This window comes from Callithrix jacchus, chromosome 6, assembly GCF_049354715.1.
Source record: "Callithrix jacchus isolate 240 chromosome 6, calJac240_pri, whole genome shotgun sequence".
Taxonomy (NCBI): Eukaryota; Metazoa; Chordata; class Mammalia; order Primates; family Cebidae; genus Callithrix; species Callithrix jacchus.
In genome coordinates this window covers 25,219,246-25,234,432 of record NC_133507.1, presented here as the reverse complement: position 1 = coordinate 25,234,432, position 15,187 = coordinate 25,219,246, and the positions used below count along the sequence as shown (strand labels likewise).

At 39.6% G+C, this 15,187-nt stretch overlaps 1 protein-coding gene across 5 annotated transcripts in view; it reads right to left on the bottom strand.

The window, feature by feature from the left end:
* Positions 1–15,187, bottom strand: part of ADAMTSL3 (ADAMTS like 3) — a 454,464-nt gene that overhangs the window by 98,554 nt on the left and 340,723 nt on the right. For all 5 annotated transcript variants that reach the window (XM_035303956.3, XM_035303955.3, XM_035303954.3 and 2 more), the window contains exon 17: positions 11,441–11,570. In XM_035303956.3, coding sequence (XP_035159847.3) covers positions 11,441–11,570 — 130 coding nt within the window. The remainder of the gene's footprint in view (positions 1–11,440; positions 11,571–15,187) is intronic.

Below are 15,187 nucleotides of genomic sequence, written 5' to 3'. Positions count from 1 at the left end.
AAATCTTACATCTATTTCACATTTCAAAACCAGTTATGCCTTCCCAACAGTCCCACAAAGTTTTAATTCAGTCTAGCATTGACCCAAAAGTTCAAGTCCAAAGTCTCATCTGAGACAAGGCAAGCCCATGCTGCCTATGAGCCTGTAAAATCAAAATCGTTACTTACTTTCTAGACACAAGGGAGATACAGGCATTGGATAAATACACCCATTCCAAATGGGAGAAATTGGCCCAAACAAAGGGGCTACAGGCCCCATGCAAGTCCAAAATTTGGCTGGGCAGTAAAATCTGAAAGCTCTGAAATGATTTCCTTTTGACTCCATGTCTTGCATACAGGTCACACAGGTGCAAGAGGTGAGCTCCCATGGTCTCGGACAGCTCTGCCCTTATGGCTTTGCAGGGAACAGCTCCCTACCCAGCTGCTTTCATGGACTGGCATTTTCCGCAGCCTTTCCAGGAACACAGTGCAAGCTGTCAGTGGATCTACCATTATGGACCTGGAGGACAGTGGCCCTCTTCTTACAGCTCTACTAGGCAGTGTCCCAGTGGGGACTCTGTCTAGGGGTTCTGACTCCAATTTTCCCTTCTGCATTGCATGAGGGCTCTACCACCGCAGCAAACTTCTTCCTGGACATCCTCTGAAATCTAGGCAGAGGTTCCCAAACATCAATTCTTGACTTCTGTGCACCTGCAGGCCCAAAACCACATGGAAGCCACCAAGGCTTGGGGTTTGCACCCTCTGAAGCAATGGCCTGAGCTGTATGTTGGCTCCTTTTAGCCATGACTGGGATGCAGGGCACCAAGTCCTGAGACTGCACAAAGCAGCAAAGCCCTGGACCTGGCACACACAACCATTTTTTCCTCCTAGGCTTCTGGGCCTGTGATGAGAGGAGCTGCCATGAAAACCTCTGACATGCCCTGGAGACATTTATCCCATTGTCTTGGCAATTAACATTTGGCTCCTTGTTACTTATGCAAATTTCTGCAGAAGACTTGACTTTCTCCTCAGAAAATGGGTTTTTGTTTTCAATTGCATTGTCAGGCTGCAAATTTTCTAAACTTTTTTGCTTTGCTTCCCTTTTAAACATAAGTTCCAATTCCAAATCATCTCTTTGTGAATGCACAAAACTGAATGATTTTAAGAGCACCCAAGTCACATCCTGAATGTTTTGCTTCTTAAAAATTTCTTCCACCAGATACCCTAAATCATCTCTCTCAAGTTCAAAGTTCCACAAATCTCTAGGACAGGGCAAAATGACACCTCTTGTTTTCTTTTTGAAATTCCATTTTTATATGTGATAAACCATTTCAATATTTCCACTGTATCTACCTTTTGTGCATATTTTACACATTTTATTTATTCTCCATATTTCAGTCTGGGTAATTTTTTCAGCTCTCTCTTCCATTTTACCTGTTTACTTCAACACATAACTTTTAAATTTCAATCATTATATTTTTAATTTCTAGATATTCTATCAGCTGACCCATATAAAATGCCAATATTTGACCATTTTTGACCAATCAAATAGGAAGTTTTAAATGGTTCAATGTGATAATTGGTTCTTCTAAATAATCTTCCAAGTAGTTTTGATAGTTTATTGTTCATATCATAGATTTTGTTTCCTGTTTTATAAATGTAAATATTTTAAATAAACTTACATTATATTCTGTACCTGATAATTCCAATTTATGCTGCTCTGTTTATCTGGTTCTCTTTTTTCCCCCACTGACTCTCACACATGTTTATTCATGTGTTTTTTTTTAAATTTTTGATTATGAGCTTATGTTCATTATATCTTTGTGGGAATTTTAAGGTCTGGGTAGAATATACAATCCTCCACACAGGATTTACATCACCTCTATCAAGGCTAGCATGAATTAATTTTTTGGATTACATAGAGTCAATATAAATCATATTCCTACATAAAGGGCTACTTGTAGCTCTTAGATTCTCAGGGGAGCCTTTCTGATTCCCTTCTTTCAGAGGCAGAGCTAAGACAGACAGTTTTCCTTGCAATCTCTGTTTACAGGATGTATTTCATTTTTTGAATTTGCCTTTTCACTGAGGTAGACCCTGGCTTTATATGGGGAATCTCTATTCCTTACCTTCTGAAGATCCAAGGACTTGTCTGTTTGTCAGGCAAAAGATGTTAAAGCTAAAAGTGTAAGTTACTGAGACTGACAACTGTCCCCACTGAGGCAATGCTTCAGCTTGCTTTTGGCTTCTGAGGAGATTGCTTACTTTATTATAAGCTTAGTTCTGCATTTCCAGTATTTTAGAGGTATTTAGCAAAAAGCATTTCAGGATATCAAAGTCCATTATGTGGTTAGAAATTGATGTATATTATTCCTTTGTCTTCTGGAAACTCCACTTGTTGATAAGTTGTTTGTAGTTAATCTGCTTTCCATGTGTGGTAGCTTTTCAGATTTTCTTACCATCTCTGATTTTCTGTAGTTTCACTATTATGCATCTATGTGGGGATTTATTTTCATTTGCTTCTCTTGATACGAGGAGTGCATATTTTTTCTTAAGTTTTAATAAAGAATTTACTTCATATCTTGCTTCTCTGACATTACTTCCAGATTTCTTAATTTTCTTCCCTTTCCCCAAATCATCAACTATTTTTCTTCTATCTTAGAAACCGAACTGTGATTTTCCACGATTGCTTTGGGACCTCAAGCTCCAAATAATCACAGCTGCAGCTTCATTCGCCACCTTATGCTTCCATTCATTTCCCAGCCAGTTGTTTTCTTAATTTGGTATGCCTCTTTTTCTGCATCTACCGTTGGTCTATATTTGGAGCAAAATATGATGTTCCAACACCATCTTCACTGGAAGTCTATTAATTACTTATATCCAAATTCCAGAAGTTTTGAATGCAAGAGAAGTCACCAAAAGTAGATACATAGGTCATATTTGACGACAATTGGATTACATAGCTAAATCATTAGAAGGCTTCTGTTTCATGATTAAAACAGTTCAGCTTAAATTTGTAAGTTTATTGACGTGACTTCAGGATGATCATCTTTCAAGCAAGTGTATAGCTAGACAAATCAATTGGAGTCACAAGGAACTGGAGATTAAGCTGTTTTTATTTAAGAAATGGGTAACCATTTCTTATTCACAGACAATAAACTCAATAAAAAGTTGTTTTTTATAGTAAGAAATAGGTAACAAGTTGGTACAGAAACACATCATTCTTGCCTCTTGTTTTCCTCCTTTCCTCCCTAGCAGTGTTGAATCCTGTTAGAGAAGAAGGCTCTCCTCAGACTAGGAGGACCATTATGTAACCCAGAATGTTTCTACAAGCTGCTGGCTCTCTCCTGGAAAAAGCAAACTCCACAAATAGCAGACACTCAACAGTTATAGGATAGATCGGGGGAGTAACCCCATAAAAGCAAATAAACATCCAACACCCCACCTTGGAGAGTCCAGGCTAATACATCAAACATATTTGCCTTTGGGTAAATAAAGATCCACTGGCTGTCTAACCCAATCTCAGTGGTAAGTTTCACCCTGGGGTGATATTTTACTGCTATTGCCCTTGGAGTCAGTAAATATTTGTATGGAAAATATTATGCAATACCCTGTTCCTGTTATTCCTACACCACTAGTTTCTAGAACCTAAAACATTTTTGTAAACTTACCTTTATTTTGGCATCAAACCTTTGTCTCTGCTGGGTTTTTTCCAATATAACGCTCAACCTTTGAAAAGTTTATTAAATTTGCAACTTTGAAATGAGGAATAGTATTTCCTTTCACATAAAAACAGACTCTTAATTTTGCAAAGTGGCCAAGACATGTTGTCTGCTCTATTATTCCTAGCTTGGAAGCTCTGTGGGCAAGAGATTGCTGAGGAAGAGAATGTGTGAGAACTCTCGCTGAGGCACAGTGATGAGAGAAAAGGGATACTGTACCCAGGCCGATGCATGAATAAACCAGCCAGCTTTCTTCAGTAAACTTAAGAAAGAGTTTCTATATTCATTGTTAAATCTCGTTCTGGGTTGGTGAGTAATGGAAGAGCATTGTATACTAAACTCAACCCTGTCTTGACCTCCTGGGCAGGTCAAACCAAGGCTGTGATTCTTAGAACTAAAACCCCGAGCACTTCACACGACTCATGTGTAAGGATTTCTGCAAAAGGACTAGACATAACTTGAAGATGTGAGTGAAAAATGCAACCTGAAAGCACTACTCAAAATGAAAGACTAGAGCTTAGGGGACTTCAGTGATCATAAAGTCCAACACCTTTCTTCATTATTCATATTAAGAAACAGGGCCCAGAGAGCTAAGGAAGTCACCTGAAATTCCTTGAGAGACATGGAACTGAGGCTCTATCCTGTGTGTCTGATCCATTTCCAGTTTTCTTTCCACTTTTCAGAGTTCTTTGCTATCAAGTGTCTCAGGTTAGGATCCTATCTCACCGTGTGTTGAACTTCATTTTACCAGTGAGAAGTGAGCCAATGATTACTTTGGGAGAGTTTATGGGAGAGAAGTAACTAATGTCATAGCAGAACAAGGCTCTAAGAGGCAGAGGGCATAGCATGTGCAAAGGTCCAAAGGGTATGAATGATCAGGAGTGTGGGTCATATTGCATAATTTACTGTGACTGCTGAGCAAGTTCATTAGGGTGAACTTGAGTGTGAGATTGTGTGTGTGTGTGTGTGTGTGTGTGTTTGTGTGTGTGTGTGTGTGTTAGAGGTGACAGGAGATATGGCTTAAGAGTTGGATTCAGGGTCACAAAGACATTTATTTATATGCTGTTATGGGTGGAATTGCCTCCCCACAAGATATGTGGAAGTTATAATCCCCAGTACTTGTGACTGTGACCTTATTTGGAAATATATTCTTGGAAGATGATCAAGAGGAGGTCATTAGAGTAGGCCCTACTCCAAAATGAGTGGTGTCCTTATGAAAAGGAGAAGTGTGAACACAAAGACACAGAAGAAAAACAGTATGAAATCACAGGGACAATGCCACTCATAAGGCAAAGTATGCCAGAGGCTACCTGCCAGGAGAAAGCCATGGAACAGAGGCTCCCTCACAGCTCTAGGAAGGAATTGACCCTGCTGACACCTTAATTTTGGACTTCTGATGTCCAGATCTGGGAGGAAATAAATTTCTGTTCTTTAAGCCACTCGGTTTGTGGTGCTTTGTTATGGCAGTCCCAGGAAACAAACACGTGCCAAAGTAGAGAATTTGGACTAATCCACAAATAAAGGAGTGTTGTTGAAGGGTTTCATGCAGAGGTGCACACAGTCATTTTGCAACTTAGAAAAATAAAGATCTCTCAGAGTCATGCATGTACACATAGGTCAGTGCAGGAAACAAGAGAGCGAAGAGTTCATTTAGAAACTGTTGAAGGGGGCCGGGCGCGGTGGCTCAAGCCTGTAATCCCAGCACTTTGGGAGGCCGAGGCGGGTGGATCACAAGGTCAGGAGATTGAGACCATCCTGGTCAAAATGGTGAAACCCCGTCTCTACTAAAGATAGAAAAAATTAGCTGGGCATGGTGGCGCATGCCTGTAATCCCAGCTACTTGGGAGGCTGAGGCAGGAGAATTGCCTGAACCCAGGAGGCGGAGGTTGCAGTGAGCCGAGATCGTGCCATTGCACTCCAGCCTGGGTAACAAGAGTGAAACTCCGTCTCAAAAAAAAAAAAAAGAAACTGTTGAAGCAGTTCAGATAAAACAAATCTGAATTAAGGCAGTGGCAATTACACATGATTAGAACAAATTAATCAAGTATTGAAAAGTAAATTGTCAAGAATCTCAGGTTCATATTATCAGAGAACTAAAACCATAAAAGACCACTTTATGTGATTCCACTCAAAAAAGAAACTCAGATTTCATTATAAAGTGGTGGGAAATGAGTTGGACTTTGTTTTGAAAATTTTAATTAAAAATTGTAAAATCAAATTATCTCATCTTGAATATAATTGTGGTTATAATGCCAACTTTACGTACTAATTCTTAGAATGACAGAGAATGAATTGTAACTTGTTTCATCTTTTGGCTTTCTTTTCTGAAAAAAATTATATGATGACACATTATGGCTATCTTCACTCCCAGAGCAAGAGTATAACAATTATTTTTACAAAAGCAAAATTGAGAGTTTCATCAATGTTCTCAGGGCCTCTCTTTTCATCCCATGATATGCAAATCATTCTCATTTGAAGTGCCTTTCATGTTGTTATTTTCATTTTCTCTGTTTTAGTTGTTACTAAGCTAGAAACAGAGGACAGAACTCTGGTGAAGACTAGCTTAATGTCAATTCGAAGTAAAATTTGAATCTAGAAATAAAATATACCCAAACACATTGGGCTGTATTTTCTTCTTTTTACTCATCTTTGTTAATGGCTATAAATGTATCATATCTGGCTGGGTGTGGTGGCTCATGCCTATAATCCCAGAGACTTGGAAGGCTGAGATGAGAGGATGGCTTGAGCCCAGGAGGTCAAGGCTGTAGTGAGCTGTGACTGCGCAACTGCAGTCCAGCCTGGATGGCAGAGAAAACCTCATTTCTAAAACATTTAAAATTAAAAAAAAAATAGTGACACACATGGCTCATTCCTATAATCTCAGCAGCCTGGGAGGCTGGGGCTGGAGGATCACTTGAGCCCAGGAGTTCAAGGCTGCAGTGAGCTGTGATCACACCACTGCACTCCAGCCTGAGTAACAAAGAGAGACCCTGTCTCAAAAAAAATAAATAATCACACTTAGCCAAATTGTAGTCACAATTTAAAGTCTGTGCAAATTCTAAACCATTTTTTTGTAGTCATCTTTCTAGAAAGAGAGTACTAGCTAAAGTAGACAAAGGGGATGGCTAGTGGAGGGCTTGGAAATCAGGAGAGCAGCTCTACTGGTAGCATGATATGTGGGCTCCCACAGCTTCCATTTGGCCATCCAGAAAAGGCAGGGTTTGGGTTAGATGACATCTCATGAGAAATGCTCCATGTTTGGGCTTTATTTTGTAGTATGCAATTTATTCAGTGTATGCTCATGGACAACTAACCAATTACCTAAAAATGCTAAATTTCAGTTCTCATATATGGAAAATAAGAGCCTTTATTCATTATATATTTATTAGCACATTTCTGAAAGAATGTGAGGGTATTAATAATAATAGTACTAGCTACCTTTTACCAAAAAGAGACTACTTAGGGCAGTGATTTTCAAATTTTTGCAGAGCAAAACACCTGATACAGTACAGACAAAAGTTATGAACAGGTTCATCCATTGTTTTAAATAAAACAGTATATAGTAAAGGATTTAGGGGCCAGGTGCAGTGGCTCACACCTGTAGTCCCAGCACTTTGAGAGGTCAAGACGGGCAGATCACTTGACATCAGCTTGAGACCAGCCTGGCCAATATGGCGAAATTCCATCTCTACTAAAAATACAAACATTAGCTGGGCATGGTGGCATATGCCTGTAGTCCAAGCTACTCAGGAAGCTGAGGCAGAAGAATCACTTGAACCCAGGAGGCAGAGGTTGCAGTGGGCCAAACCTGCGCCACTGCACTCCAGCCTGGGTGAGAGAGCAAGACTCTATCTCAAAAAAAAAAAAAGAAAGAGAAAAAGATTTATGGATTGCAGAACTCTTAAAACTGCTCTGCAAAATGCTGGAGCATGGGGCCATAGTTGGGAAAGCAGTATTTCTGAAGGATACACTGAGCATTTTTGAAAAAGACAGTAGAGATGCATTGATATTCATGGCTACAAATATAAAAAGGGATTCAACTATTTTAATGTAGAATGTTGTTGGTGGTGGGGCACAGTGGCTTATGCCTGTTATTCCAGCAATTTGGGAGGCTGAGGATCACCTGAGGCAGGTAGATGACCTGAGGTCAGGAGGTGGAGACCAGCATGGCCAACATGTTCGTTGCAGCACTGTTTACAATAGCAAAGACCTGGAACCAACCCAAATACCCATCGATGATAGACTGGACTGGGAAAATGTGGCACATATACACCACGGAATATTATGCAGCAATCAAAAAGGATGAGTTCGTGTCCTTTGTAGGGACATGGATGAATCTGGAGAACATTATTCTCAGCAAACTGACACAAGAACAGAAAATGAAATACCGCATATTCTCCCTCATAGGCGGGTGATGAACAATGAGAACACATGGACACAGGGAAGGGAGTACTACACACTGGGGTCTATTGGTGGGAATAGGGGAGGGTCAGTGGGGGGGGCGGAGCTGGGGAGGGATAGCATGGGGAGAAATACCAAATGTGGGTGAAGGGGAGGAAGGCAGCAAAACACACTGCCAGGTGTGTACCTATGCAACTATCTTGCATGTTCTGCACATGTACCCCAAAACCTAAAATGCAAAAAATAAAAAATCCCATCTCTACTAAAAATACAAAAAAATTAGGTGGGCATGGTGATGGGCACCTATAATCCCAGCTACTCAGGAGGCTGAGGCAGAATAGCTTGAACCTAGGGGGCAGAGCTTGCAGTGAGCCATGAGATTGCACCAGTGCACTCCAGCCTGAGTAACAAGAGTGAACCTCTGTCTCAAAAAAAAAAAATGTTGTTGGCGTCATATAAACAGTAAAAAGGAAATGATGCAATTTGCAGATTCACATGGAAGCAGGCTTTAAATGCAGGACACTCAGATAGAATTACGGTGAGCTGAATCCCTAGTTTTAAGTAATTTTCTTAAAAAAACATTATAACTGGCTGGGTGCGGTGGCCCACACCTGTAATTCCAGCACTTTGGGAGGCCAAGGCAGGCGGATCATGGGGTCAGGAGTTTGAGACCAGCCTGACCAGCCTGGTGAAGTCCTATCTCTATTAAAACAAAACGAAACAAAACAGAAATCAGCCAGGCTTGGTGGTATGTGCCTGTAATCCCAGCTACCCAGGAGACTGAGGCAGGAGAATCACTTGAACCTGGGAGGCAGAGGTTGCAGTGAGCCAAGATTGGGCCACTGCACTCCAGCCTGGGAGACAGAGCAAGACTCTGACTCAAAAAAAAAAATTATATTTGATATAATTGTATCCATCTTTGTTCTCCCATTTCAGGGATTGAATAATCTTTTTAAAAATGTAAATCTTATGTACCACTTCATTGCTCAAAACCTCCAATGGCTTCCTACTGATGCTCTGGATGAAATCCAAGTGCACTTGACCATGCCTGTCTCATCGCACAACACACTGATTTCCTTTCTCTCCAGTTCCTTGAGCACACTGAGCTCTTTCTTTCCTCAAGGCCTTTGCATATACTGTTCCCTCGGCCAGAACACTCATTCCTCTATACCCGTCCTGTCCTATTCCTACTTGTGTTTTATGTCTTAAATAATTTCCTCAGGAAGGACTTTTCTGACCACCTGCACCAACCTCCCCCACTTCCCTGCCCCGCCAGTGTATTTTAGGTCCTCGTGGCATTCTTGCTCTTGAGACGCTGTTTATTTAACATCTGCCTTGTGCCTCATCCCCAGATTAAGTTTAAGAAAACAGTTTACAAAATGATGTAGTACACGATTCCAATGTCATGGGGAAATATGTGGAGAAATGTAACTATGTTTTGACCCCTCCCTGTATTTCCCCCTGCGCCTTGCTCCTTGTTCAGGAAGGTGGTCATGTTTCCATCTTCACTGCCTCAGGGGAGGGATGTGGCAGCGGAAAACAGAAACCCTGGCTTTTCCAAAAGTATCTGATTCAGTGGTTCCAATATTAGAATTATAAAAACTGAGAAACATAGATAAATAATTCTTATTACTAAGTGCCATTACACAAGTGCCATTTCTTTAAAGATAAAAGGGTCATTTCAAGTGAATATATATATTCAACACTGCTCCGATATATTTGCTATTCTTGGAAAAGTCTGGATGTACTTGACAAAGTAGATGTCTTGACTCCTAGTTGGATCAAACCTTCTTAAAACCCCTCCTTACTGTCTCTTCTGCAATCCGCATTCTATCGTGGATTACTCTGGAATACCATAAGCCTGGGTGGGAGTGGGAGGTGGCAGTGAAGCAGATGTCCCAGTGCTGTTTCTGGGCCTTGCTTTGCTCACCAAAGTAAGTCTACAGGCCACTACTGCATCACCTCACCCACACACAGCAAGATGGCTCTAACACAAGCCGACAAGCTCCCAGTACTTCTACGGGCCTCAGTGGAAGTGAGAAATAGGGTAATGGATACAAAACATGGTGCCCATAACATGGCAGATGTGGTTTCACCAAGGATGAGGCACACAGAAGATGGCCTCCTCCTGAGGCTGTATAGGCTGGAGAACAAGACTCTCAAGGAAAGGGTGCCCATCTCCAGGATGTGGAGGACCTCATTTCTAGGGCTGCCTCATGTCTTGATCCCACCTTCACCACCCTTATGCCATAAGGCAGGAAATACATCATAGCCAGCAGATTGCATGGAATCAAAATCAGAAGAGTCAAGAGAATTCCGGAAGCACAACTTATTTTCTGAATAAACATAAAATATACTTATCCTTAGACCGATACGGCAGGAGGACACAATAACCTTCCTCAATCACTGAGAGTCCTAACCATATCAGAACTTGCTTTAGCAAATGAAAGGACCCTGTTAGTGGGGCAACATGATGACCAAGAGGTAGGAGAGAAGGGAGGTGACTGGGAATATGCTCAACATTTTTGGCAACTAATTCTTCTCGCAGAAGAAGGGTCACAAGATAATAAAGGTAAAGGAGAGAGGAAGGAAAAGACTGGGGGCTTTATTCAGAAAGGTCTTGTGTGAGAAGTCAGTGATGTTCAGTTATCGCCCTCTGTAGCTTGCAGCACCAGGAACACAGGAACATGACAACAACCTACTACTCTTCTGATAAAATGTTTCAGGATCTTACCAGGAGTTAAGCAACGAAGCAGATTAATTATTAAGGTAAACCTATCAGCCAAAGAGAACAAAGGTCACCCTCACCTACTCATTGGGGTTTATAACATTACACCCCACAATCTGAGATCCAAGGCAAGTCAGTGGGAAAGGTCATAACGCATCAGTGTGAGTGCTAGGTATCAAATAGGAGATTACACAGTCACGTAACAAATATAGATTAAGCACCTACTGTGTACCATTGTTAACTCTAATGCAAATCCTATGCTTTCTGATGGGATATTAAGGGAAGAAGTGCCCTGGAGGAAACAGGGAGGAGAAAGAAGACAAATCTGCTGATCTCATGGTTCTGCGGGTAGCAGTTTACGTTCATTTGTGTTTGATGCAATAGAAGTCAGCCTCAAGATCATTCCTATTCAACATGGCTGTATCTGAGCACCTAGGCAAGAATCTGGCTGGAGCATAACTTGAGCAGAGAAGAGAGTTCTGAAGCAGGCTCAGAACATCTACGTTGGGTGAACCCACAAGTCTGCACTTAGGTGAGTTTCTTTGCAGGGAAGGGTATTACCACCCAGATATGGTACATACAGGAGCACAAGACAAGACATCGACACATACCTGGGGGGACAGGGCTCTGTGTTACAGGCCTGGCTCATGGCTGGAGGACGGTGGATCATATCACACAAGCTGTCATTGACCGTCTGCTGGGTCTGGATGTGTAAGCACACTGCTATGGCTTCTTGATGACCTAGAGGTTGGAAAGAGGAAAAAAATGCAAATAACATAGAATAATTCATTGTGGAAAAAAAATAGAGTGTTATGTCTTGTCATTCTTATCTCACTGCCCTTTTGACTATCATGGGGCTGCAGGCTACATTTCAGGGTACACCTGGGAGTAAACAACTTTGCATTATCCAAAGTCTCCAAGTCTATGATATTCTCTCATTCACCTTTTAAATTCAGTCCCTTTAATCCCTCTCTCCCAAATCCAGTCCCCTTGAAACATTCAAGAGCATCCTGACTCCCCATCTACCCTTGGACTTATCTGCATTCCAAATGTACTCAAAACTAGGAGTTCCCCCAAATAAGCCATCAAGGTGCTCCTTCCAAACAGTCATAATACTTTCTCTAAGAGGAATTTTTGAATCAGCTGCTAAAGAATAACATTTTCTCTATATCATTGCACATGTGCTAAATCTGGCAGATACATAACTCCTCAAAATTTTACTTATGGTTTGAGTTCCTGTTCACTGTGACTGTAATTTTCTATTGCTAGGAAAAACAATAATAATACATCCTATTTGAAAAGTGTACAAACTACTTTCACAATAACGTGTGAGGTTCAAAGATAGTGTCAATACCTCCATTTTATTAATTTAATAATAAAGAAACTGAGGTCTAGAAAGAAATTAAGACAGCAAAAATGTGGTAGATTCAAGTCTAAAAATTAAATTCCCTGCCTCCTAATTCAGTGATCTTTCTTTTGTACATACTCTAGGGATTCTAAAATTCAATACAGCCAAAAAGTACTTGTGAAAATATGAACTTCCACAGGCATATTTTCCCTTTGAGGCCAGACAGGTCTATCTGACCCCAAAGCCCATGTTCTCATCCAGCCTTCTTTGTCTGTTGAGACAAAAAAAATATTGGGAAATCAGATGGAACAGGATGTAAATCCGACTTTTGATTAAACAATCACATACAAAGTATAATAGCAACTATGTTATTTGAAATATGCAAATGCATTCATTTTCATGCAAGAATGTGTGTTCCATTATGTTACAAGGTTGTGGTTCTTTTTCCAAATGCCATGTTGCAATTCAACCATTTTACAGTATTTTACAGGATGTAGTATAGGCCAAAAATACTTATAAAATATATATTTGTGATGTTCAGTTCTTTCCAATAAATTTTCTCCTGCTGTCTTCAGTTGTAATTTTATGTTCCCTACCATGGCAGGATGCAGTATTAAATCTGCATGTATCTTCTATGAACCTTTAAAATAAACATTGGCTAACCTGAGATATACGAAGATATTGCTACAACTTAATAACTCTGGGTTTTATTTGCAAATGTCAAAACTTACTTAGTTACCTTGAAGAGGTTTAAATGTTCATTTTGTAGTATGTTTCCTTTTTTTAAATCTGAGAAAAATTCAGTTATCTTTCAAATATACTTTAACTTGTAATAAAAGTTCTTTAGAAAATTTTAATTTGGAGACTATTCTGGAAGATTTTCTGAATGAGTGGGCCTTAAAGCACCATTATAACCCATTCTGGATGTAATTGTACAATACTCATGACACACTTTTCTGTCTTAAAGCAAGTTTACTGAAAATAATTTAGAAGTTTAGTAGATGATTTAGGATACTCATTGAGGTACAGTATATTTTCCAAAGATGGCCACAAAATATCTCCCATCCTATACATTGGTTCTACAATGTTACTTTGACACTTCTCACTGTAAAAGATTTGATTAAACATTTACCTTCGAAAATTAAAGTTACAAAAGTAAAAATTATAAAAATAAGTTTACCTCATTTTATAACAAAATTTAGTTAATAATTACAACTATGAATTTAAAACATAATACAATAAGTGTTGAAATGTCAGCATCATTTTTTGAATAAATTCCTTTTGTAACATGAGGCAACATCCCTTACTTCACATTTGACTTTTGCAGTGTTATCATGAAAGAGGCTCTTTTTTTTAAAGAAAAATGAAAATATACATAGCTTGTGGCAACATAATGAGTGAGCCCCATCTCCACAAAAATATACAAAAAATAGCTGGGTGTAGTGGGCACGCCTATAATCTCAGGTACTCGGGAGGCCGGGTGAGAAGATCACTTTAGCCCAGGAGGTTGAGGCTGTAGTGAGCTATGATTATACAACAGGAGTCCAGCCTGGGCAATCCAGAAAGACTCTGTCTCAAAATATATACATATGTCTTAGCCTTTACCAAGAAATAAATTAGTATTTAAAAGGTAAAAACACAGTCTCCAAGACAAGAAGCAGAGTCAATAAATAAGCTGACACGTTCCTTTTGGTTGGCTGGGTTTCTGCCATTTGCAAACAATAGTCTTGACGACTTCAACATGTCAACATAACACACACACACACACACACACACAGAGTGTAACAAATACCAGGAGAGATTTTTAAAATCTGTAGGCAGAGCCTTTTATGTGCCACTCAGCATTTAACACATCAACTTGTAAAATAAATAAAGAAAAACTAATTTGTATGAGAAAATCATGTTGATTTAAAAATTAAGGAGCCTTGGGCCCTAGAAATAGACACAACATGCTTTCTTGAAGCACCCATGAAACATTAACAAAAACGGATCCTCTATTAGTCTAGAAAACTGCAGTCAGTTCCAAAAGTCATAAATGATGCAGGTAACATTCTCTGACTATGATACAGTCCAACAAAAGTGAATAACAAACAACTATACTCCCCAACTCCACCCATTAGAATTTTTATAAAGTCCTAGGCCAAACTGTAAATAGATCACAGATTATTTGTTGCAGGAGAAAGGAGAACAGGGAGGCTTACAGCAACTTCAGACTTGATGAACAATTCTAGATAATAAATTTCAGTATCCTCATGAAATGGTTTTTGTCCCAAGTGAATCTAAATTATGCAATATATTTAAAAATTATTCTAAGAACATGGACTGAATATAACAATAAGTGGGGGGAATCTTGAAAATAATGTTGAACATGGAGCCATGATGCTCCTCCTCAATCCCAAAAACATGACAGGATTTAGACAGTTGTAGGAACTAGTGCTTCTAAACATTTTAAACAGATGATTTCTATGAGATAAACTATTTTAAAAAGATATAGAAAACGACAGTTCATCTCACAAAACTACTAAAACCTGATACCTAAATCTACATGAGGAAAAAAATAGGTCTACTTCATACAGTGTTGGTTTGTAGAATGCAATGTTATATATAAATTTGTTCTTTGTTTCCAAAATATACACATATACACAGGCCTAGGATCATATTGGAAAGAACAGCTAATATTTTTCTTTTTATGCTGATTAGCTAATTTGACTTACGGGGTACTACTGCAAAGTCTTGGGTAATGAAAAAGAGTGAAGCATAATACGTTATGGATCCAAAGGTATCCTGTTTGGTGTTAAAATGCAAGTTTTGTAGCACTTTAAATAGGTGAGTTCTTTTTAGGTACTAGTTGAGGAAACAGCTGGTAAAGATTAAGGATTGTTGAAAGCCATTTGGCCTTAGGAAGGGCATTGTAAACCACTGGAGCCTGGGCGGAAGTGATCAATTATGTCAAGAGGAGCTGGAAGAAACTACAGCTCGAGGCCTGTCATAGTTTGAAGGGATTCAGAGA